Below are 20,320 nucleotides of genomic sequence, written 5' to 3' on the forward strand. Positions count from 1 at the left end.
CAGGAGTTTCTCTGTGTGGTCATGACGTAGATAGGAGAGCAGTGACATCGTTATCCCGGGTGGGACTGCCGGGCACACCTGAAAACAGAGTGAGCCCTTGACCTTGCCCACATGAAGAGACTACCTTCCTAAAGGATGTGAACAGGGACCCTCCTGCAGGGAGACCCCCGGCTGGACTGGTGAGTTGCAGGTGGGTATCTGTGCTTTGTGCACAAGGTTAGCAGAAGTTCCGAGAAAAGGTGCGCTAACTTCTATCTGTGCAATACTCCTCGGGACCAAGGCAAAGCCTCCCGTCTTTTACTGGAATGTCACAAGGTTAGTGATCCTTTCAGGGTGCATGCTGGCCACATTACTCTGGAGTTACTTTATTTGTTTTAAAGGTCTACCTTGATTAAACATCTACTAAGGTCAAACAGTGTAACCTTTGTACTTGAATTGGGTTCACCTAGGGTCAAACAGTGTAACCTTTGTATATGAATTGAGTTCACTGAACTCTGGGCTCCTGGGTTATTTTTCTGATTGTCAAGAGAAATACTGTTTCAAATGTATTGGAGAAACAGACAAAATGTAAGGTCTAGTCTTGCACAAAGAAAAGAAAGTGTCCCTTCATAAGATGTATAAATAACTCAGCACTTATTAACTGATGTAATAGTCCACAGCTATCAAAGTGGGGCCAACATTTCTTTTTCCACTAATAAGACCTTAAGCACGCCACTCAGATAAGATATGCTTTGAAAGGTTTTGAAATACTGCCATCTACCAAAGACAGTTATAAAATTTTAACAGATTTGCTTAAGAAAGAGGATATAAGGAAGATGGGTTCATGGATCTAGAAAGTTCCTCTTTACTTGTTAACATTCTGGCCAAAAGCCTACAAATTACTCAACAAGAACAGAGCCAACAGGTTCAGAACTTAGAGGATCTGGGTATCAAAAAGGACCAGTGAGTCTCATGTCTATACATAATTCAAAATAAAAACAATACTGACATCTAGGTTCCGGTAACAGTGAGCTAGATTATTTATGCTAAAAGCCCCTGGCTGAAAACACAGTGAGGAACCCCCTGGCCAAAGATAAAAGGAGAAACAGAACCCAGAAACACAAGACAGCCAGAAAGCGACAGAATTCTCTCCAAAGTTCAGCCATGCTGGAACTCTTCCCCTTTCTAAAACGAAGGTAAAATTTAGACTTCTTCAGATGTTAAAAAACAGAACTGAGGGGGCTGGGAAGATAGCTCAGTCAGTAGAGTGCTTGCCTGGTAAGAACAAGGCCCTGGGTTCGATCCCCAGCACCCAAAAAAAAAAAAAAAGACAGAACTGAAACAAATCCAGTTTTGCAGCTCTTAATCGGCTTTATTTCAATTTTAGAACTGGACAGCCATCTAGACCAAAAATGGTTCAGAATGCTGCACCCCACGGTGCGGGCAGGTTCTATGGAGGAAGTAGACCTGAGGTCCAGTTCAACTGGTTACAGGTCCCAGCTGTCTTATTTGGATGGTTTGAACATTTGGCCACTTGTAATTGTCTGAGACTCAGTTACCTATTACAAGAGAGGTTACAGTTCATTTACACATCAAGTTAGTTTACAGGTCACTATGTACAAAGAAATCTTTAGGCCAAACTTAAAATATGTCCAGAATCAGCTTCAGGCCAAACTTAACTCATTTAACACAGACAAATGAAAACCATGGTAATTCACCACAGCAGATCAACACTAACATAAATTTAAAGGAAGCCCTCTGATCAGTAAGAAAATGCAAAGTGTGAGATGCACAAAGAAAAGAAAAGGAAGCAGTAAATACATGGGTAGATATAAATAGATACTTATTTTTTAAAGAGAAAATAAAAAATACATTGCAAATTCCAGGGTAACTACACTAAAAAGAACAGGAACAGAAAAGGCCCACCCACTTTATGTAATTAAACTCTTCTATTCACCAGGAAGACTTAACAATTTAAAATTTTAAGCATCTAGTGATACAGCCTCAAAATATTTTTAAAAAATGAGAACAATTTTAAAAACCTAGAAAGAAAAAGGTAGGTCCACACTCACAGGTGACAGCAGTCTCTCCCATCCCACATGCTCTTGTAAAATGTGACTCTGACACTCGCTTTCATCCAGAGGTAAGTTTATGTCCCTTCTTAAAATTGGGTGTAGCTGTTATGACTAATACATATGGTATGTGACTCATGAGAACAGATCATAAACAGCAATGCAGTTGGGGCCTTGCTTGCCAGAACTCTCAGGATTAAAGCCTCTGGGCTTCATGTGAACTATCTTAACCCCTGTGCCCACCATCTTGTAAGGAAGCCCAACTAGCCTATATTGATGACTGTTAAGTGAAGCTAGAGGATAACAGTAAGAGAGATTGAATGACCAGCTTCCAGCTGCACTAACCAACTCACCTAATTATTTCAGTTCTACTCATTGTCTGTGTGCAACTACATGAAAGCCCTAAATCAGAACTGCCCAGTTGGGTCTTTCTAAAACTCTTTAATTACTATGAGAGATAATACAATGACTATTGTTTTGAGCTGCTAAGTTATGCAAAGATAAATGGAAGATATCTACAAACACCCTACTTATTGATAAAATGTTAAAAGTTTTCCCTTTGAGATCAAGGATTCCTATTGTTACCATTCCTATCAACATATACTATAAAGCAAGGAAAAGAAATAAAAATTAGAAGGTTGAAACAAAACTAATTTTTTGCAGACAACCTGATTGTTTATGTAAAAACCCAAAGGAAGCTACAATAAATTATGATTAATATTCCATATTTTTCAAGTACAAAACAATACAGAAAATTATTGTAAAATATGTACCTCTAACTTTCCAAATAATATATTTTTAAAGACGTGCATAAATATAACAAATAAAAATAAATGCTAGAATCCTACTGAGAAAATTATAAAATTTTACTGAAGGAAACTAGAAAAAGGGATATTTTGTGGATTGGAAGATTCAATACTTTAAAGATGTCAATCCTGCTCAAATTGATTTATAGTTTCAATAGAATCTCAATCAAAATCCCAAAAGAGCCAGGCACGGTGGCATACAACTGTAATCCCAGCAGCTGGGAAGGCTAAGGCTATAGCATCTCAAGTTCAAAGCCAGGCTCAGCAACTTAGGCCCTAAGCAACTCAGCAAGAGCCAATCTCAAAGTTTAAAAAAATAAAAAGGGCTAGGCTAGGCATGTGGCTCAGTCGTTAAGTGCTCCTGGATTCAATCCCTGGTACAAAAAAAAAAAAAAATTCCAAAAGATTATTCTTATGAAAATTGAGAAGAAGCTGTTTCCTCTATCATATAAATGCAAAGGGTCAAGAACAGAAGACAGGAAAGCCTTACTCTACCAGATACAAACACTTTCTAAAAGCTATAGTAATTAAGAATATGTGATAATGGTGCAGAAAAAGCAAAGACAGTCCAGTCCAGAAACAGACCATACCTATGTGCTTGATGGTGCTTGATATAAATGATACAACAGAAAGGGCAGACTTTTCAATTATCTGTGACAAGTGAGTATTCACTTGTGGAGGGATGAAACCAGACCTTTACCTCACAGTGAAGTCAGAATTGAGGGCAGGCCATGGGTGTAGAATAGGGAATCTGTCAAATCGAGAACTGGAGGCCATCTGAGTCTGGGAAGTTGGAGACTGCCCCTGGGAGACTGGAAGGTCAATGTCTCCAGAGCCTTTTTGATCACCAAGGTTACCTGCCTATACTACCCCTCCCAAAAAGCCGCAGGCAGGGAATTGCTAATTAATGCTCCTGAGCCCTTTGGCCCTTCCCCCCTGCCATCTGCTTCTCACCTTTTTATCATCTCACTGGCATCTCCTGGGCCTGGTCACATAGGCAGGAAAGAAAAAGATAAGGGGGAAGACAACAGGAGAACAAAGGAGACCCTAATCTATAAAAGATGCAGAGTGCACTCACTTCTGGGGATTCTAGCACATCAGTCATGGCCCCCTTCTTCCTGCTGGGAGAAGTCTGTGTTACTACCTTTTAATAAAACCTGCTTAATATGCTTGCTTGGCATGCTTCTTTGGTGTTATACTTCAACATCTGAGGAAGCAGAACTCAGCACCGATAAACAGTGGTATCAACACCATATGCAAAAACCAATCCCAAGTGCATTAAAAACCTAACTCTGAAAAACTATATTCCTATTAAAAAAAAAAAAATCCTCATGATTCTGATGAGGGTAGGGAAAGATTTCCTAAGTAAGAAAATTAATGATTAATCATAAAGACTGATAAAACTGAACAGCATTAAAATTAGGAATTTCCTTTAGGATGTATGATTAACAAAATGAAAATATAAGCCACAGAGAGGGAAAATGTATCCTGCAGTATTGTATGCAACTAAGAGAGCTCTCCTCAACGTGTTTCTTAACACACATACACCAGTCGGGAAAAAGCATGAGCTCAAGAGGAAAATGGACAAAATTCTTGCAGAGTCCTTCACCAAAGAGGACATTCAAGTGGACACTGAAGAATGAAAAGGTGCTCAACCTCATCAGGGAGCAGGGACAGGCAAATTAAATCCACCAGAGCAGCAAAATTTAGAACGACTAGCAAAGTAAAGATTGGCAACAGGGGCTCTTATGCCCCACAGGCTGACACCATCTGCTAAATTTGAAGACATGGGGAGGAGCCAGCAGTTCCACTCCCTGATGTACACTCCAGGGAAACTGGTGCATACGAACATACAAACTGTCGTGGACTGAACCCTGCTCCCACTATCCCAAATTCATATATGGATGCATTGACCTCCAAACTATATTTGGAAACAGGGCCATGAAGGAGGTAATTAAGATTAAATGAGATCATATGGGTGGGGCTTTTATCCAGTAGGACTAGTGTCCTAATAACAAATGAACAGACACCAAGAATGGGTGTACACACACACACACACACGTGCACACAGAGGAAAGGCCATGTAAGGACAGAGAGAGAAGGAAGTTATCTGCAAGCCAAAAAGTGAGATTGTACCAGAAAACAACCCTACCAGCATCTTCATCTTGGATTTCCTGGTGAGAAAATACATTTCTGCTGTTTAAGCCACCCAGTCTGTGGCATTTTGTTATAGTAGCCTTAGCTACCTAACACAGGTGCACTGAGATTCAACCATAAGCATGTTCAGAGAAGTACTTTTTATTTTTCCTTGCCCTTAAACTGGGGATAACCCAAATTATCATGAACAATACAAAAGATAAGTAAATTATGGTAGATGTATACAATGAAAATAAAAGATATAGCATGGATAAATCCAACCATCACAATATTAAGTGAAAAAGTAAAATACTAAAAAATAAAGAGAATTTAATTCCCTTTACATAAAGTGCAAATACAGGTAAAACTAGACTACAGAATTTAGGGTTGCATAAAACTTTAGAAAATTTTACAAATAAAACAAGTTATTATGGGGCTGGAGAGGGGGCTCAGAGGTAAGCATTTGCCTACCATGCAAAAGGTCCTGGGCCCCATCCCTAGCAACACACACACAAACACACACATACACACACAAGCACACAAAGTTATTATTTATAACATTCAGAACAGTGGATAAGAAGACTGTGCTCCAATTTCATGAGTTAAGTAATCATTTACAAGGGTAATTATTCATTCAATTATATATTCAAGCACACTGACTTATTTTCTATGTATAGATCATATTCGCAAGTTTTTAATTCTTAAAATGTTTAAGAATTATACACCATAAAATAACACTCATTTTTTTCATGCTGATTAGGTTGATAACTTTCATATACTTTAACATTTTTCTCCTTTTGCAGATGCCCCTGATTACTGCTGTCATAAGCATGTGCTACCAGGTGACTAGCCCAGTACCATGAATGCCAGCTTGTCTCAGGCCTTGGAGACACACAGGAGTGAACTCACCACATGCGGTCCACCCTCAAGGAACTGACTGATTATATCTCCTCAAAGTCAAATGCCATCATCATCATTTAATGTCACCTGTCACATGGAATTGCTTGTTGAACTGAATGCCCATCCTAATGTCTGGTACTCTGCAACTGTTCAATTAAAGTCTGTTTATTGCATAATCCCAGGAGAAATGGCAGACCTGAGGATTCCAATTCCACAAGGAAAAATAAAATCTCCTTTTTTTCCAACATTTATCAAGTTGTATTCTTCATTCCATTCATAGTTTCTATCAACAGAGGCTAACATTGAAAACAGGGATGAACAAACTAGAACCAAGGGCCAAATCCAGCCTCTTGTGTGTGTAAATAAAGTTTTATTAGAATAGTACTGCACATACTCATTTACATATCATCTAGGGTTGCCTGTAGTTGCAATAGCGATCTGGCCCATAACCAAGAGTTTGCCAATTCCTGGTTTAGAATTTTATCATTTAATGTTAATTGCTAAACACATACTTACACTGTTAAAAGGACAACTGAAGGGTACGAATCGTTATTAAGAACTTCCCTGTCGAAGCAGTGTGTGTAGAATCAGGCCTGCTGTCTCTGGTCGACATGTAATTCTGTTATTTCCCCACCTTCCACCACTGCTTCCGTCACCTACCTTTATAGGAATTTTCTTGTCAAAATCAGGGAAGTGGATTATTTTATTTAGCTTGGACACATACAGTATCATTATGGTGGCTGCCATCTAAAGGAAAAAAGAAGAGAGACTTCAGCAAAACACCAGGAAAGACTGCTTCAGGTACAATGACATTATCAGAAGAAAACAAATCCAACCAAAACAAAACAAAACAATAGCCAAAAAACGAACAAAAAATTCACTCCCCAGGTCCCAGGAAAAATAAATGAATAACCACTTAACAGAGTGCTAAAACTGCTTTTCTTGCTACTATATGGATTCCACCAGAACTACAGGCAGAATGTCCAACATCAAGTAGACTCACACACACACGCTCTCAAAGGACTCCAGGAATAGCGACAGAGGGAGAAAGGGAATGCTGTCCCTGACAGTGACCACAGCTGGTAAGGCCACACATTGATCCTGGACCACATTTTCCACATACTAGGCACATGGTCCCCTTCCCCCAGTAAGGCCAGTACAGGAGAGAGAGGGAAGAAAAAAATTTTTTAGAAGAGTTACACAGTAAAAACACTTGTATAAAAGTTCTATTTTTTTTTTTTTCCAATAACACAGGAGACAAACTTAGAACAAACAGAAAAATAAATTTTAAAATGGGGTTTTTTTTCTCCTCAATCTAGTTGGCCTGGCAAAAATGTCTCATTCCCATCCTATAGCCAAGCACGGTGGTGCGCGCCTGTAATCCCAGCAGCTCAGGAGGCTAAGGCAGGAGGATCGAGAGTTCAAGGCCAGCCTCAGCAACTTAGCAAGGTGCTAAGCAACTCAGTGAGCCCCTGTCTCTAAATAAAATACAAAACAGGGCTGGGGATGTGGCTCAGTGGTCAAGAGCCCCTGAGTTCAATCCCTGGTACTCTGCCCCACAAAAAAAAAAAAAAAAAAAAAAAAAAAAAGCACATCCTATAAATCTGGAATACATGAAATTAGAAATCTTCCATATTGTTATTTTTAGAGAAAAAACTTTTATAAAACTTTTATTATCATCTTCCTATGTAAATTTTAAAACTTATTTCATTTTCTTTATATTAGGATGCAAGAATTTAAGAAGTGCTTCAACATGACCGTAATTCAAAATCTTTTTTTTAATTTTTTTTCTTGTTGTTGTTGTTGTAGACAGACGCAATACCTTTATTTTATTTATTTATTTCTAGGTGGTGCCAAGGATCGAACCCAGTGCCTCTCACACGCAAGGCACGGGCCACCACTGAGCCACGACCCAGCCCCAAAATCTTGATCCTAATGAGTTCACAAATAATACTTTGATAGATTTGAATAACTCACCCTGAATTATACCTGGACTTCGCATTTTTGTCTCACTTTATAATTCTTAAAGAAATAAACCAACAGTTAGAATCAGTACAATTCCGACTTTTCTTTTTGGCGGTACCAGAGGTTGAACCCAGGGTTCTTAGCACACTGAGCTCCATTCCAGACTTTCTTATTTTTCATTTTGAGACAGTGTCTTACTAAATTGCCCCAGCTGGCCTCTTAACTTGTAATCCTCTGACCTCAGCCTCCCAAGAAGCTGGGATTACAGACACACCCTCGTGCCCAGACATTTATTTTTTAGGTCTTACTGGTCCCTACCCCTAAAAAGTTGCAAATCAGAAAGGCATATAAGTGAGCTAAACTAATGGGCTAAAATGCACTGGGTTCTTTTTGTTTGGGGATTTCCAAAGCTCATCGTCACATACCCACTGATCTTTCTTTAAAGTGCTTCTTTTCTACAACTTATATTTTAATGTAATGTTTTCGACTGTAAGGAAAAATATCTTTTTCTTATTACAATTTTTTTCTCCCTAAAATAATGTTACAAAGAGTTGCTAATTAGCAAGACATTTAACCAGAATAATGTTTACTCATATAAATGACAGGCTTTCCCGATTCACAATCAAAAATTTAATTAACAAATACAATTTCCAGAATTTTAAGTTTTTTCCCTTTAAATTCAAGCAAAATCAAAACAAACAAACCATCTTTGGTGCCCATTATCGCTTGTCTACTGAAAATATGGCCAAAATAGGAAACAGGCCACAAAGTCACATTAAAAGGGAATTTTAGAAAGAGCCAAATAGGCTAGTTTGAAAGCTAATCCAAGTCCATCCTTGTACTTAAGAGGAAAAGTCACAAACTGTAGGAAGAAAATTATAACATATTTTGTTTGGCCCATAGAGAGTTTTATAAAAATTTGAATCCATTGCCAGCATTTGTAAATTTGGAGATGTGATATAAAAATTCAAATTCCCTCTTTCTCTTGAAAAACTCCCGAAGTCCGATAATAAGGGTTTGGTGGCCCCACATCTTCCTGGCCCTTCTCCTGCACAGCGACTCCCCCCGGAGTCCTGTGCACACTGCAGGAGGGACAAGTATGTCCCCTGTCCCTCCTGGGCCGCCACACCAGTCTGATTCACACCCATCAGATTGTGGAGGCTTTGAGTCTTCCAGTCCTTGCTTTAAAGTAATTAAATCCAATCATGAACTTAAAATAAGGAGTTACTTTTCTCACAAATACAATTATTCCTAATTGTAGAATAAATAAAATGATCAATGCATGATACATGCATAAATTTAAAAATCTTAGTAAATCCCACAAGTTGGGACAATTAATATGTGTTAATAACTTTATTTTTTAAAAGAATTTTCTGCCAGTCATTTGGCTTAGGAGGCTGAGGCAGGAGGATCACAAGTGCAAAGCCAGCCTCAGCAACTTAGCGAGACTCTAAGCAACTTAGTGAGATTCCATGTCAATATGAAATATAAAATGGACTGGGGATGTGGCTTAGTGGTTAAGTGACCTTGGTTCAGTCTCCAGTACAAGAGAGAGAGAGAGAGAGAGAGAGAGAGAATTGTCTTTTAAAGTTTTCCTACGTGACAATATAATATGAACCAATGTTGTGGGGTGGGGTTGTAGCCCAGAGGTAGAGTGCTTGCCTAGCATTTGTGAGGCACTGGGTTCAATTCTCTGCACTGCATATAAATAAAGGTCCACTGGGGTGGGGGGAAGAAGAAGAAGAAGGAGAAGGAGGAGGGAGGAGGAGAAGAAGAAGGAGGAGGAGGGAGGAGGAGGAGGAGGAGGAAGAGGAGGAGGAGGAGGAGGAGGAGGAGGAGGAGGAGGAGAAGAAGAAGAACCACCAATGTTGTAGAGGGGAAAAAAAAGAAAATTTGTGTCACTATTTCATAAAGTCTCACCAACAATACCTAACACCTAAATTGTTAAGCCATGATCTCAAGCAAAAGCACTTAAAACGCCATCATATGCACCGAAGACAAGTTAAGAGCTTATTTATTTTTTTCACTTACCTGACCAATTCCAAGAACAATTGGTGATGGGAAACTACAAGGAACACAGAATAACAAATCAGTTTTGCATCAGAAAAATTTAAAGACAATATAGAAAACATAGTGGTGGGAATTATTAAAAAGCCTTAGACAATGCAAACAATATCAAATTTATTTGCTTTTCATTCATTCATTCCTCTTTCATTTTTTAACTGATCCCTGTTAAACTTGGCAACTTTCTTTTGCCCTCTGTGTGTAAAATAGCCAGCATTACTGTATGTGAAGAAAATGCAAAAGAAACTGATGATAAATTATTAAAATTAATAACAATAAACTTCAGAAAGGACAGACTGCAAAAAGACCTCTATATAGAAAAGTATAAGATGATATTTTAAAACTGAAGAAGATCTAAGTAAAGGTCACCGGTTGGAAACTCCATATGCTAGTGAGGTTCATTACCTGCGAACTGTCCTACAGGATCAATGTGACCTCACTAAAAATACCAACAAGCATTTTATAGAAACCGACAGGCTGATCATCAAACCGAATGGGCAGACAAAAAGCAAAGACCATCTTTTTCCATCTTGAAAAAGAACAAAGCTGTAGGAGTGACTACCAGACATCAGGATTTAGTTGTAAGAAATGAGATCGCACGGTATTTACACGGTCATCGCCCAAAAGGACAAAGGAGCAAAACAGATGTGGAACGAGATACACACCCACGTGGACACCTGACTTATGACAGAAGCACCCCTGCTGAGCAGTAAGAGAAGGGCGTCCAACAGGTGGCACTGGGGGTGCCTGAGGTTGAACCTGGTCCCTATGCACTCCATACTTCCAGGGTAGCTCATCACCTGAATTGGCCCGTCCACTGCTCCGTCTTTCTCTGGCTCCCAGTCATTCTCCCAGAGTCCTAAGAAAGCTAAGATCTCCCCAAAACACTCAGTCCTCAATCTGTGTTCAAAGAGGACACACACCTATATCAGACAGGGTCAGAAAAGGACAGGGAACAAATCAGAGGAATTTCCTACCTTAGCAGAGGAAATAGAAGGGAAGGCTGAACAGAACCACCATGAGAGTAAAATCAGCTCCCAAAGAAGCTAGGCAGCGCCACCAGGTACCCCTTCCAGACAGAAGCACTCATTCCTTGGATGGTGAGGAAAGCCGCCTGTCGGAAGCACTCCGCCCCTCCCACCCCCGAGCAGCCTGCGTTCCAACTGCCAATCAGTGCGGGGTTACAAAGGCCAGGGCCCTCACCCCAATTCAAGATGACCCTGGAGAGCCACCCCAGCCCCAGAGCCCCTGAGAGTGGGCCTTCCTTATGACCAGGTCTCCACCCAGCTTCTCCCTCTTCCTGATCTTGTGTCCCAGGAGCATCCTCCAGTACACTTGCGACACGCCTCAGAGAAGAAGCCCACACACGGAGCAAAAGGAGCAAACAGTAAAACAGTAACAACAACAAAAGACAGAGAAGATGGGACAAAGAGCCCCGCCTAGAACAAAACAAGACTTGGGGATGAGGACCCTTCCTAGTCACCTCGGGCTACAGGCCCCTTAGTAAGAATAAGACATCAGAAACAAGGGTCGGCACTGAAATATAAGACAGCCAGAGGAGAAGAAAAGAGCCCAGAGACCTCAGGAGTCCAGATAAGGACCAAAACAACCCAACTGCCATGGGAATGAACAACTTTCAACACACCAGGGACTCACCAGCCGCTGCTGAAAACCATCGCCAGCGCCTGCAGTGAGCACAGTGCGTGCGAAGGAAAAAGACAAACTGAAAGATTAGCAGGCGTGGAAGACGGACAGACCCTGCTGACAGGGCTAATTCTTGGACCAGGTGCAAAGAACACAGTAAGAGTAGATAATTCAAAGGTAAATGAGAAGTTAGTTTTCCTGACACAAAGGGGAAAAAACACACTGAATCTTCAAGTCTAAAAGTGAAAGGAATTTCAGAAACATCTGTGAAAGGATGCTCAACAAGCCTGCACTGTGAGGCACACCTGCAATCCCAGACACTTAGGAGGCTGAGGCAGGAGGATGGCAAGTTCAAGGCCAGCCTCAGCAACATAGCAAGACCCTGGGGCTGGGTCAGTGGTAGAATGCCCCCGGGTTCAATCCCAAGTACAAAAAACAAAATAATGTCCAACAAGAATACTATGGCAGCCATGGACTCTCCACAGAAACCCCACTTGATAATGGAATTCCATCAACAAGGAGAGAAATTGAAGTAATGAACTCTGGACTACAAACTGCAGTAAGAGGGCTACTGGTGATTACCATATCATGCAAATACAGAGCAAATTCAGACAAGGATGGGCTTGCGACCCCAGAGTGCCACACAATCAGACAGCATGGGAGGGCAGGGGCACTAGAAGGAGCAGCATACAGCCCTTCACAGAGAAGTCATAGGTATAAATTTTGAAACATGGGCTTAAAATTTACATGATGACTGTAATGTCTTAATGTTTTTTATGACTTCTTAATCTTAAAGGGATCTTTTAAGAATTGCTAACCCTTGTAGTGAAGAAATACAGTAAACCCACCATATCTGCGATTTCCCCATCAAATGTTTTGTGGCTCAAATATTTTCAGGAAAAAAAAAAACTGCATCTTCGCTAAACATGCACAAACTCTTTTCCCTAAATGATACAGAATTAACAACTGCTTAGGTAGCATCTACATTGTATTAGGTAGTCTAAGTAATCTAGAAGTGGTTTGAAGTACACAGGGAGATATGTGTAGGTTACATACAAATACTGCAACATTTTATGTAAAGACCTGAGCATATGGGAATAAGGTATGCTCCTGCAATCCTAAATCAACCCCCCACAAACACTGAGGAATAACAATATTTGAAATCTATAGTTCTTTGAATTGAACTACAATTTCTCATTTCTCCATTGAATTCATTTAAAGCAAAATTTCACAATAAGCTCTCTCCCAGTGACCATGTCCTGAGACGTTTCCTCTGCTATGCCCTTCCATCTGGATATTCTGCCTCATCTCAAGCCCCAAAAAGGTCATCTATGGATTGAGACCTTTAAAACCAGAAGCCCCAAATAAACTATTCCTCCTCTACTTTGTTCTTGGCAGAACTTTTGGTCACAACAACAACAAAAAGAAAAAAGAAAAGAGGAAGAAAAAAAAAACTGATGAAAACAGAAATTGGCATGGAAAATTGGGGTAGTTGCTGGAACTAACCTGACCAGATGGTTCAGAGCTTTTGGAGCTTTTTGGAATTTGTGGGAGCAATTTTGAAAAGTCTGCAAGCTGGAAAAGCTTTAGATTGTTGTAAGTGGAATTCTGGTGGGCGCTTAAAAGACCAGAATATTGATAAGACTGCGGACAGAAAGGACTGGGCTCATCAGATTTCAGAGGAGCAAGACTATCGGAAATTGGCTAGGGGCCATTCGTGTTATATTCTGGCAAACAGGTTGTCTATATTTTGTCCATGTTCTGAGACTTTCTGTGGGGTTGAATTTAAAGGTGACAGACTACTTAATCTGGTGAAAAAAATTTCAAGGCAGCACAGCAGTCAGGTAGTGACCTGGATATTGCTGGCAGCTTTTAACTAAGTTTACTGTGATTATTAAGAGCAGAAAGCAGAACAAAAAGATATGAAAAACAATGTGACCAGAAAAGTGAAAGTAAATCTAGGGCTAGGGAAATTGTGGTTGTTAAAGACATTACAGTCACTAAAGAGATGCTAAATACTTTACCCAGAGATAATAGAAAAGATGGCTTGAGGGCATTTCAGGAATTGGCAAGACCACACCCATCTTAGGCTCAAGGGTATAAAAGCAAAAATTTCTTTGAGAAGAGACCATTGGGGAGCTCTGCTTGCAAAGGGAAGCCTAGGAAGGTGTTTCACTGTGCTCAGTCATCCAGACACTCAGAGGCTGCTGTAGCCATGGTCCCAGGAGACTTGGCTACTGCTCAAGATGGTGATAGACCTTGGCATCAACCACATGGTGCTGGTTCTGCAGGACTACAAGATGCTGGAGTCAGGAGACCATGGAGGCTTCCAAGATTTCAGAGGAAGGCCTGGAAGGCCGGGCAAAGTGCAGCACAGTCAAAGCCCTCTTGGCTGCCCCTGAGCAAGCAATGCATGAAAAGTAAGAAGAAAATCAAAGTTGCAGTGGAGACCCCTGAGATTAAGAGATGCCAGTAACGTGGCATGTCTGCTGAAGAAAGCTGTAGGAATGGAGCAGAAACAAGCCGAGAGAGGTCGTGCAGGCTGCAACCAGCAAAACCACAGGGACAGAACTACACAAGTCCTTGAAAAGAACATCACGATGCCATGTGTCCCAGATACCAGGGGTAGACTTGTTTGCCCAGGTGGTTTTTTGGTCTTGTTTTGGTTCCATCATTCCCTTTGGTTCCCTTACTGCTCCTTTATTGGAATGGAAATTTTTACTCTGTTGCTTATTAGATATATGTAACTTGGTTTTGATTTTTAGAGGCGCTCATACTGGAGTCTGCCTTGAGCCTCAAGGAGATTTGGGACTTTTGGGTAATGCTGGAACTGTTAAGACTATAAGGATTCTTGGAAATGGATTAAATATATTTTTAATTACAAGACTGGCATATGCTTTTGGGGACAAGGGGTATATCTTAGATATGAGGTATCCCCAAAAGTTGTTGTGTAAGACAATGCAAGAATTGTTCAGAGCTGAAATGGCTAGATTGTGAGCTGTAACCTAATCAATGGACTAATCCACTGAAATGGATTAACTGGATGGTACCTGCAGGCAAGTGGGGAGTGACTAGAGGAGGTTGGTCCCTGGGGGCATGCCCTAGGGGCGCGTGTGTGTGTGTGTGTGTGTGTTTCCCTCTCTCTCTCTCTCTCTCTCTCTCTGCTTTCTATTGCCATGTCCTGAACAGTTTTCCTTCACCATGCCCTTCTGCTGTGATATTCTTCGTCACTTTGTGCCCAGAGCTATGAAGTTGGCCGACCATGGACCAAATCTCTGAAACCATGAGCCAAAATAAACTTTTTGCTTTAGTGCAACAGCTGCAGGTGCCCACGGTGCTTTGCTTCGTATGTCTCGGTACGCTTGAAATTCTCATAATAAAAGGTGAAGACCTGGTCCTCCTCGAAAAAGTCAAATAACTCAATAAAGGCTGACTTTGTCTGACTCTCTTTTGGGATTAAAGAAAACAATTTAGGGGCTGGGGATAAAGCGTAGTTGGTAGAGTGCTTGCCTAGCATGCACGAGGCCCTGGGTTCAAACCCCAGCACCACCAAAAAAAAAAAAAAAAAAAAAAGAAAAAAGAAAAAGAAAAAGAAAACAATTTAGAAATAAATGAGCAAACAAGTAACATCTGTCATATAGATCAATTCTTATCAAAAGAAATTAGGGCCGGGCTATAGGTCAGCAGTACAGCACTTGCCTAGCATGCATGAGGCCTAGGGTTCCATCCCCAACACCCCACCACACACACACACACACACACACACACACACACACACACACACACACACAAACACACACACACAAAGATGCAATTTACATGTCTCTGTCTCCATCTATGTTCTATATGTACATTCATCCACCTAAAAAGATGTCTGAAATTAATGCCTAATGTTAACTATAATAATTTTTTTAAATTTCAACTTATTATTTCTTTTGTTTTAATTTCTTATAAAGATAACAAAAGAATGACTTTTTTTCCTTCAATACACGGGATTGAACCCAGGGCCTTGAGCAGGCTAGGCAAGTGCTCTACCACTGAGCTGCACTCCCCAGCCCCAGAATAGCTTTTCTTTAAAAAAGACCAAAGAGATATTTCAAGATATTTATTCTAGATAGTGGGAATATGGATAAATATTTTCTGCCTCTGCCCTCCTGGGAATGTGGGCACATGCCACTGCATCCAACTCCTCGAATTTTTGAACTGAATTCTTGTAGGAGTGGATGTAAGGAAGTAGAGGCCGTGTGGACACCACTCTTTCAAGAGTCTGACTGAAAGGAACAGAGCCAGGGGCAGACACGGGGCCAGGGGAGGGTGTGCGTGTTTGAGAAGCAGCTGCCAGTGCAGATAAGGAGCCGGAGGAGGAGTGTCCAGAACCAAGGGGAGAGCTCGACCTTTTTCCCACAAGGAAACACCTCAGTTCAGCAGGAAGGAGATGGAGGGCCTCATCTGATGGTTTCTATTTTCTCAATAAAGGATCAGAGGAGGAGGGAAGAGGAGCAGGCACATGGAAGGTTTCAGGACGAAGCAGGACATGTAAAGAGTCACTCAACAACAAGGAATGTAATCAGCTGGTCATCAGGACAGCCCATTGAGGTCTGTGGTCACACATGAAGTCAAACCAGCCACACAGATGTGGCTTTCCACCCAGGATGCTCCAAGCTGTCCCAGTGTTGAAGGAGGAGGGCAGATGACAAGGACATCCACAGGCAGAGAGAAAGGATGCTCCCGTGACCCTCCGAGAGTGGTTCTCAGAGGGACCAGAGAAGTGACACCAGGAGGAACGGATACGGCAAGAAATGAGGCGGAGGGGACATCTGCAGTAGGTGTCCTAGAGAAGGCAGGGTCCTGGGAGTAGCCACAGGAAGTGGTGGGAATGGGGCCAGACTGGATCACTGCATGGATCCTGAAGGCTGGGGAAGGCTGACCAGGATCAGGGTGGACAGGAAGTGGACTCCATGGGATTGGTCACCAGAAGGCACTCAGGAGCCATCACAGAGGAGACAAAAAGGAAGTGAAAAATCCAAAGTCTCAACAGATCATGAGGCAAGAGGACGCAACCCCAATGCTGGCCCAGCCTGAGGGGCATCAGAGACCAAGCTTCTCCTGGGTGGGCAGAAGGGAGCAGCGTCTCCAGGAAAGAATCAGGTTTTCACCCAATTAAAAGAAAATCAGAAGTTGGTTTTTGTTTTTTAATATAGTCTTCTGATTCCCACCGCTGAAGACTCCCATTCAGTAACTTTTATAAAAACCTGTCCAAGTGATTCCGACAAACAGGTTTGGAAACCACGGTGTTAAAGAAGACCAAAGCCCTGCAATGAATCATGAAGTAAACACAGCAAATACTTGTTGGGCTGTGTTTTAGTCCATTTTTTTTTTTTTTTTTTTTTTTTTGCTGCTATGACCAAAAGACCCAACGAGAACAGCTCTAGAGGAGGAGAAGTTTATTTGGAGTCTCATGGTTTCAGAGGTCTCAGTCTATAGATGGCCAGTTCCATTCCTCAGGATCTGGGATGAGCGGAACATCATGGTGGAAGAGTGTGGTGGAGGAGAGTGTCTGGGAACATGGCGCCAGGAAGCAGAGAGCGTCCTGCTCAACAAAGACAAAATATATACCCCAAAGGCACGCCCCAGGCACCCACCTCCTCCAGCCACACCCTACCTGCCTACAGTTACCACCCAGCTAAGCCTTATCAGGGGACTAATTCACTGAGTGGGGAGGATTCATAACCCCACCATCTCATCTCTAAACCTTCTTGCATTATCCAAAACACGAGCTTCTTGGGGACGCACACCTAAACAAGAACAGACTGAGTACAACTAAGTTCCATACTTCTCAGTGAGTATCATTAGTAAATTCTTTCACAGCACAGACAATAGCTTTAAAAGGGGGGAAGGGCCTGGGGCTGGGGCTCAGTGGAAGAGCACTTGTCTAGCACGCATGAGGCATTGGGTTTGATCCTCAGCACCACATAAATAAATAAGTAACCATATGAGGTGCATCTACAACTAAAACTTTTTTTTTTTTTTTTTTTGCAGTGCTGGCGATTTGAACCCAGGGCCTTATGCTTGTGAGGCAAGCACTCTACAACTAAGCTATATCCTCAACCCCTAAAAATATTTTTTTAAAAGGGGGTGAAGACCCAAAACCACAACCACAACTGCAAACCACCTGCAGGACCCCAGAAACCTGATGGCAAGGAAGCATGAGTGTAACCACCTGGCCACAGACTCTCAGGTGACCTTGTTCTCTTCTCCAGCCCCATCAGGGTCTCGCAGGGTCTCATCCTTCCAAGGCCCTCTTTCCAACCAGGTAAATCTAGCGACACAGTGAATTAAAACTAACAAATCACTAAGGACACCCATCAGTTCTGTAACCTAATTGGAAATAATCTGTCCAAAATGAAGAGGGAAAATAACCCCTAAACTACATTCCCACAACCCTGTGAATGAGGGAGGGATTGAAAGTTCCTTCCTTCTGTCGGCAACCACGGTTCTATTCTGGGTCGGATTTCCAGGGTTTCTTGTAACCAAATCACTGCAGCCCTCCTCCCCTCAAAAACCTGTGCCAGGAGCATTCTGAAGGAAGAGAATGTTTGAGCAAAGCCCTCCAACTGTATAACGTATTGCCTTACAGAAATGTGAAAAATGTTTACTTATAAAGGTTATAAGGGCTCTTGCCTTCCTGGGGCAAAACCTCCATTTGCTCCTTCAGTCAGGGAAGCAAACATTTTTGCTGCATTTTTATTTTTCATTCTTTGCAGTGCTGGGGATAGAACTCGGGGTCTTGCATACGCTGGGCAAGCGCTCTACCACTGAGCTAGGATCCAGCCCTGGGTCCTAGGCTGCGGCACTAGACATCTCATCACGATTCTTTCTGGTGGCATGCTCTCCTGGACCTTCACAGCGCTGACCAGGGTTTACAGGCCCCTGCTTCCAACAAGAGGAATGTGTTTCTAGAAGCTTTAACCACTTGGTTACTCATTATCCCATTCACACCAGTGCCCAGGTGGGGACTCATTTCCAGCCTTCCTTTGTCATTACTACTGACTACTCTCAATGCAGCCCATTAGTAGCATTCTCTGGTTTTTAATTGTAGATGCGAAGATCTCTTTTTTCTTTCCTTGCACTCTATGGGTGAAATGATCTAGGTTTAAGTTCATTTCCATTTCTTTGAAAGGCAGAGTTGGTGCTTTTTATGGACACCAAGAAGCAACCTGCAACACATAGTTATGATGTGGATCTGAAATGGTCCCCAAAAGCTCATGTGCTGGAGTTCTGGTCCCCGGGGCAGCAGTGTTCAGAGGTGGGGCCTTTGAGAGGCTGAACTGGTTGGATCAGGAGGGTCTGACCTCAATGGTGGATTCATCCAATCATGGAGTCGGTCGCAGTGGGTGTGGGGAAAGGGCTCTGTCATAAAGGAAACTCTCTGCTTCCTGGTCACCATGAGGTGAATAGCTTTGCTCCACCACAAGCTCTTTGCCAAGATATTCTGCTCACACTCTACCTATCCATCACTCTCAGAACTCACAGGACCATTCCTGCCCAACGCATTTCACTCTTCCAGAATGTTCTTCCTCCATCTCCCAGGGTGGATCACTCCCTCATCCCACTCAGGTCTGGGCTACACGGCACCTTTAGATCCCCAAGGGCCAATGATTTGATCAATCACACCTAAGTTAGAAGCCTCCTTACAAACAAAACCACAAATTCTCTCATACTCTCTAACTGCTACCTGCCATATTTTCTTCTCCAGAACCCTGGTCACATCTGACATAATGTAAATATTACCAGTTTATTGTGGGTCCAATGGGATCTAAGCTCCAGGTGAGGTTAGGGATCTCCATCTGCTGGGTTCCCCTCTGTTCCCCCAGTACCTGGCTCAGGAGCAGTAACGTTAAGGAACAGATAAAGGATTTGATTGCAGCCTCCCCTGCCTGGCTCCTCAGTCTCTTACACCTTCCAGCCACACAACCTTCCCCCTTTTCCTCCAGCAGATCAAGTCCAAGGCCACACCCCGTCGCAGCACTGGCCTGGGACATCCTAGCACCAACCTCTCCACCCACGCACTCTGGTGTCATATCTGATATTGCCTTGTTTATTCTTAAAACTGCTCTTTTATTTTCAGCTCTTGCTCAGTAAACATCTGTTGGAGGCTCAACCTTGGAGCTCAGTGGGTCTTCGTTTTCCCAACTATAAAACAAGAAAGCTGAAGACATATGTTTGGGTCTCTTTAGGCTCAAATTTTTTTGACTTAAATTCTCATAGCACAGTATCGTTGACAAAGAGCCTTCACTTATGACAAGTCGTGCCAAGCCCTGGGAGGTCATTAACAGGTTTGTAATCATCTAAGGAAACTGCTGACTGTGGCATTTGTCCCAAATGCAGAGCGCAATTAACCCAGAGGCCGGGTGTAAATCCACAGTTCTTTCCAGACTGCCACCGACCGCACTAGCAGAATTCAACAGGATTTCCAGTCCTTATCAACAGGTTCAAGGCAGCACGGACTTGCACGTTTATGTCACTAATACAAAAAATGACACCATCTGAACTCCTGCTTGTTCCCCTCGTTTTGCACGGGCGAGACGCTGAGCCTGTCCTCTAAGGGCTGATCCGACGCGGAGCACCCGTCCTCCTGCGAAGACGCCTCGCGGCCACGTTTCCCGCCCGCCGCTGTGAGCATGTGCGCGCCTGGGCGGCAGCTCTCGGCGCAGCTCCCGCGGGCGCCGTCCCGCCCGAGCTCCGGGCGTGCAG

The 20,320-nt window shown here is 42.4% G+C and overlaps 1 protein-coding gene across 7 annotated transcripts in view; it reads right to left on the minus strand.

The window, feature by feature from the left end:
- The window catches only part of SLC35D2 (solute carrier family 35 member D2), a 51,930-nt gene that overhangs the window by 31,293 nt on the left and 317 nt on the right, over window positions 1–20,320 (minus strand). For 5 of the 7 annotated variants that reach the window (XM_079108886.1, XM_079108884.1, XM_079108890.1 and 2 more), the window contains exons 2-3: window positions 9,890–9,923; window positions 6,554–6,640 (exon numbers count right to left, since the gene is read on the minus strand). In XM_079108886.1, coding sequence (XP_078965012.1) covers window positions 6,554–6,640; window positions 9,890–9,923 — 121 coding nt within the window. Of the gene's footprint in view, window positions 1–6,553; window positions 6,641–9,889; window positions 9,924–11,578; window positions 12,979–18,226; window positions 20,069–20,320 lie in introns of those variants that run through there. The other 2 variants (XM_079108889.1, XM_079108887.1) reach the window with 2 other exon arrangements.

Source organism: Sciurus vulgaris (genome assembly GCF_902686455.1).
Source record: "Sciurus vulgaris genome assembly, chromosome: 13".
In the NCBI taxonomy this organism is placed as follows: Eukaryota; Metazoa; Chordata; class Mammalia; order Rodentia; family Sciuridae; genus Sciurus; species Sciurus vulgaris.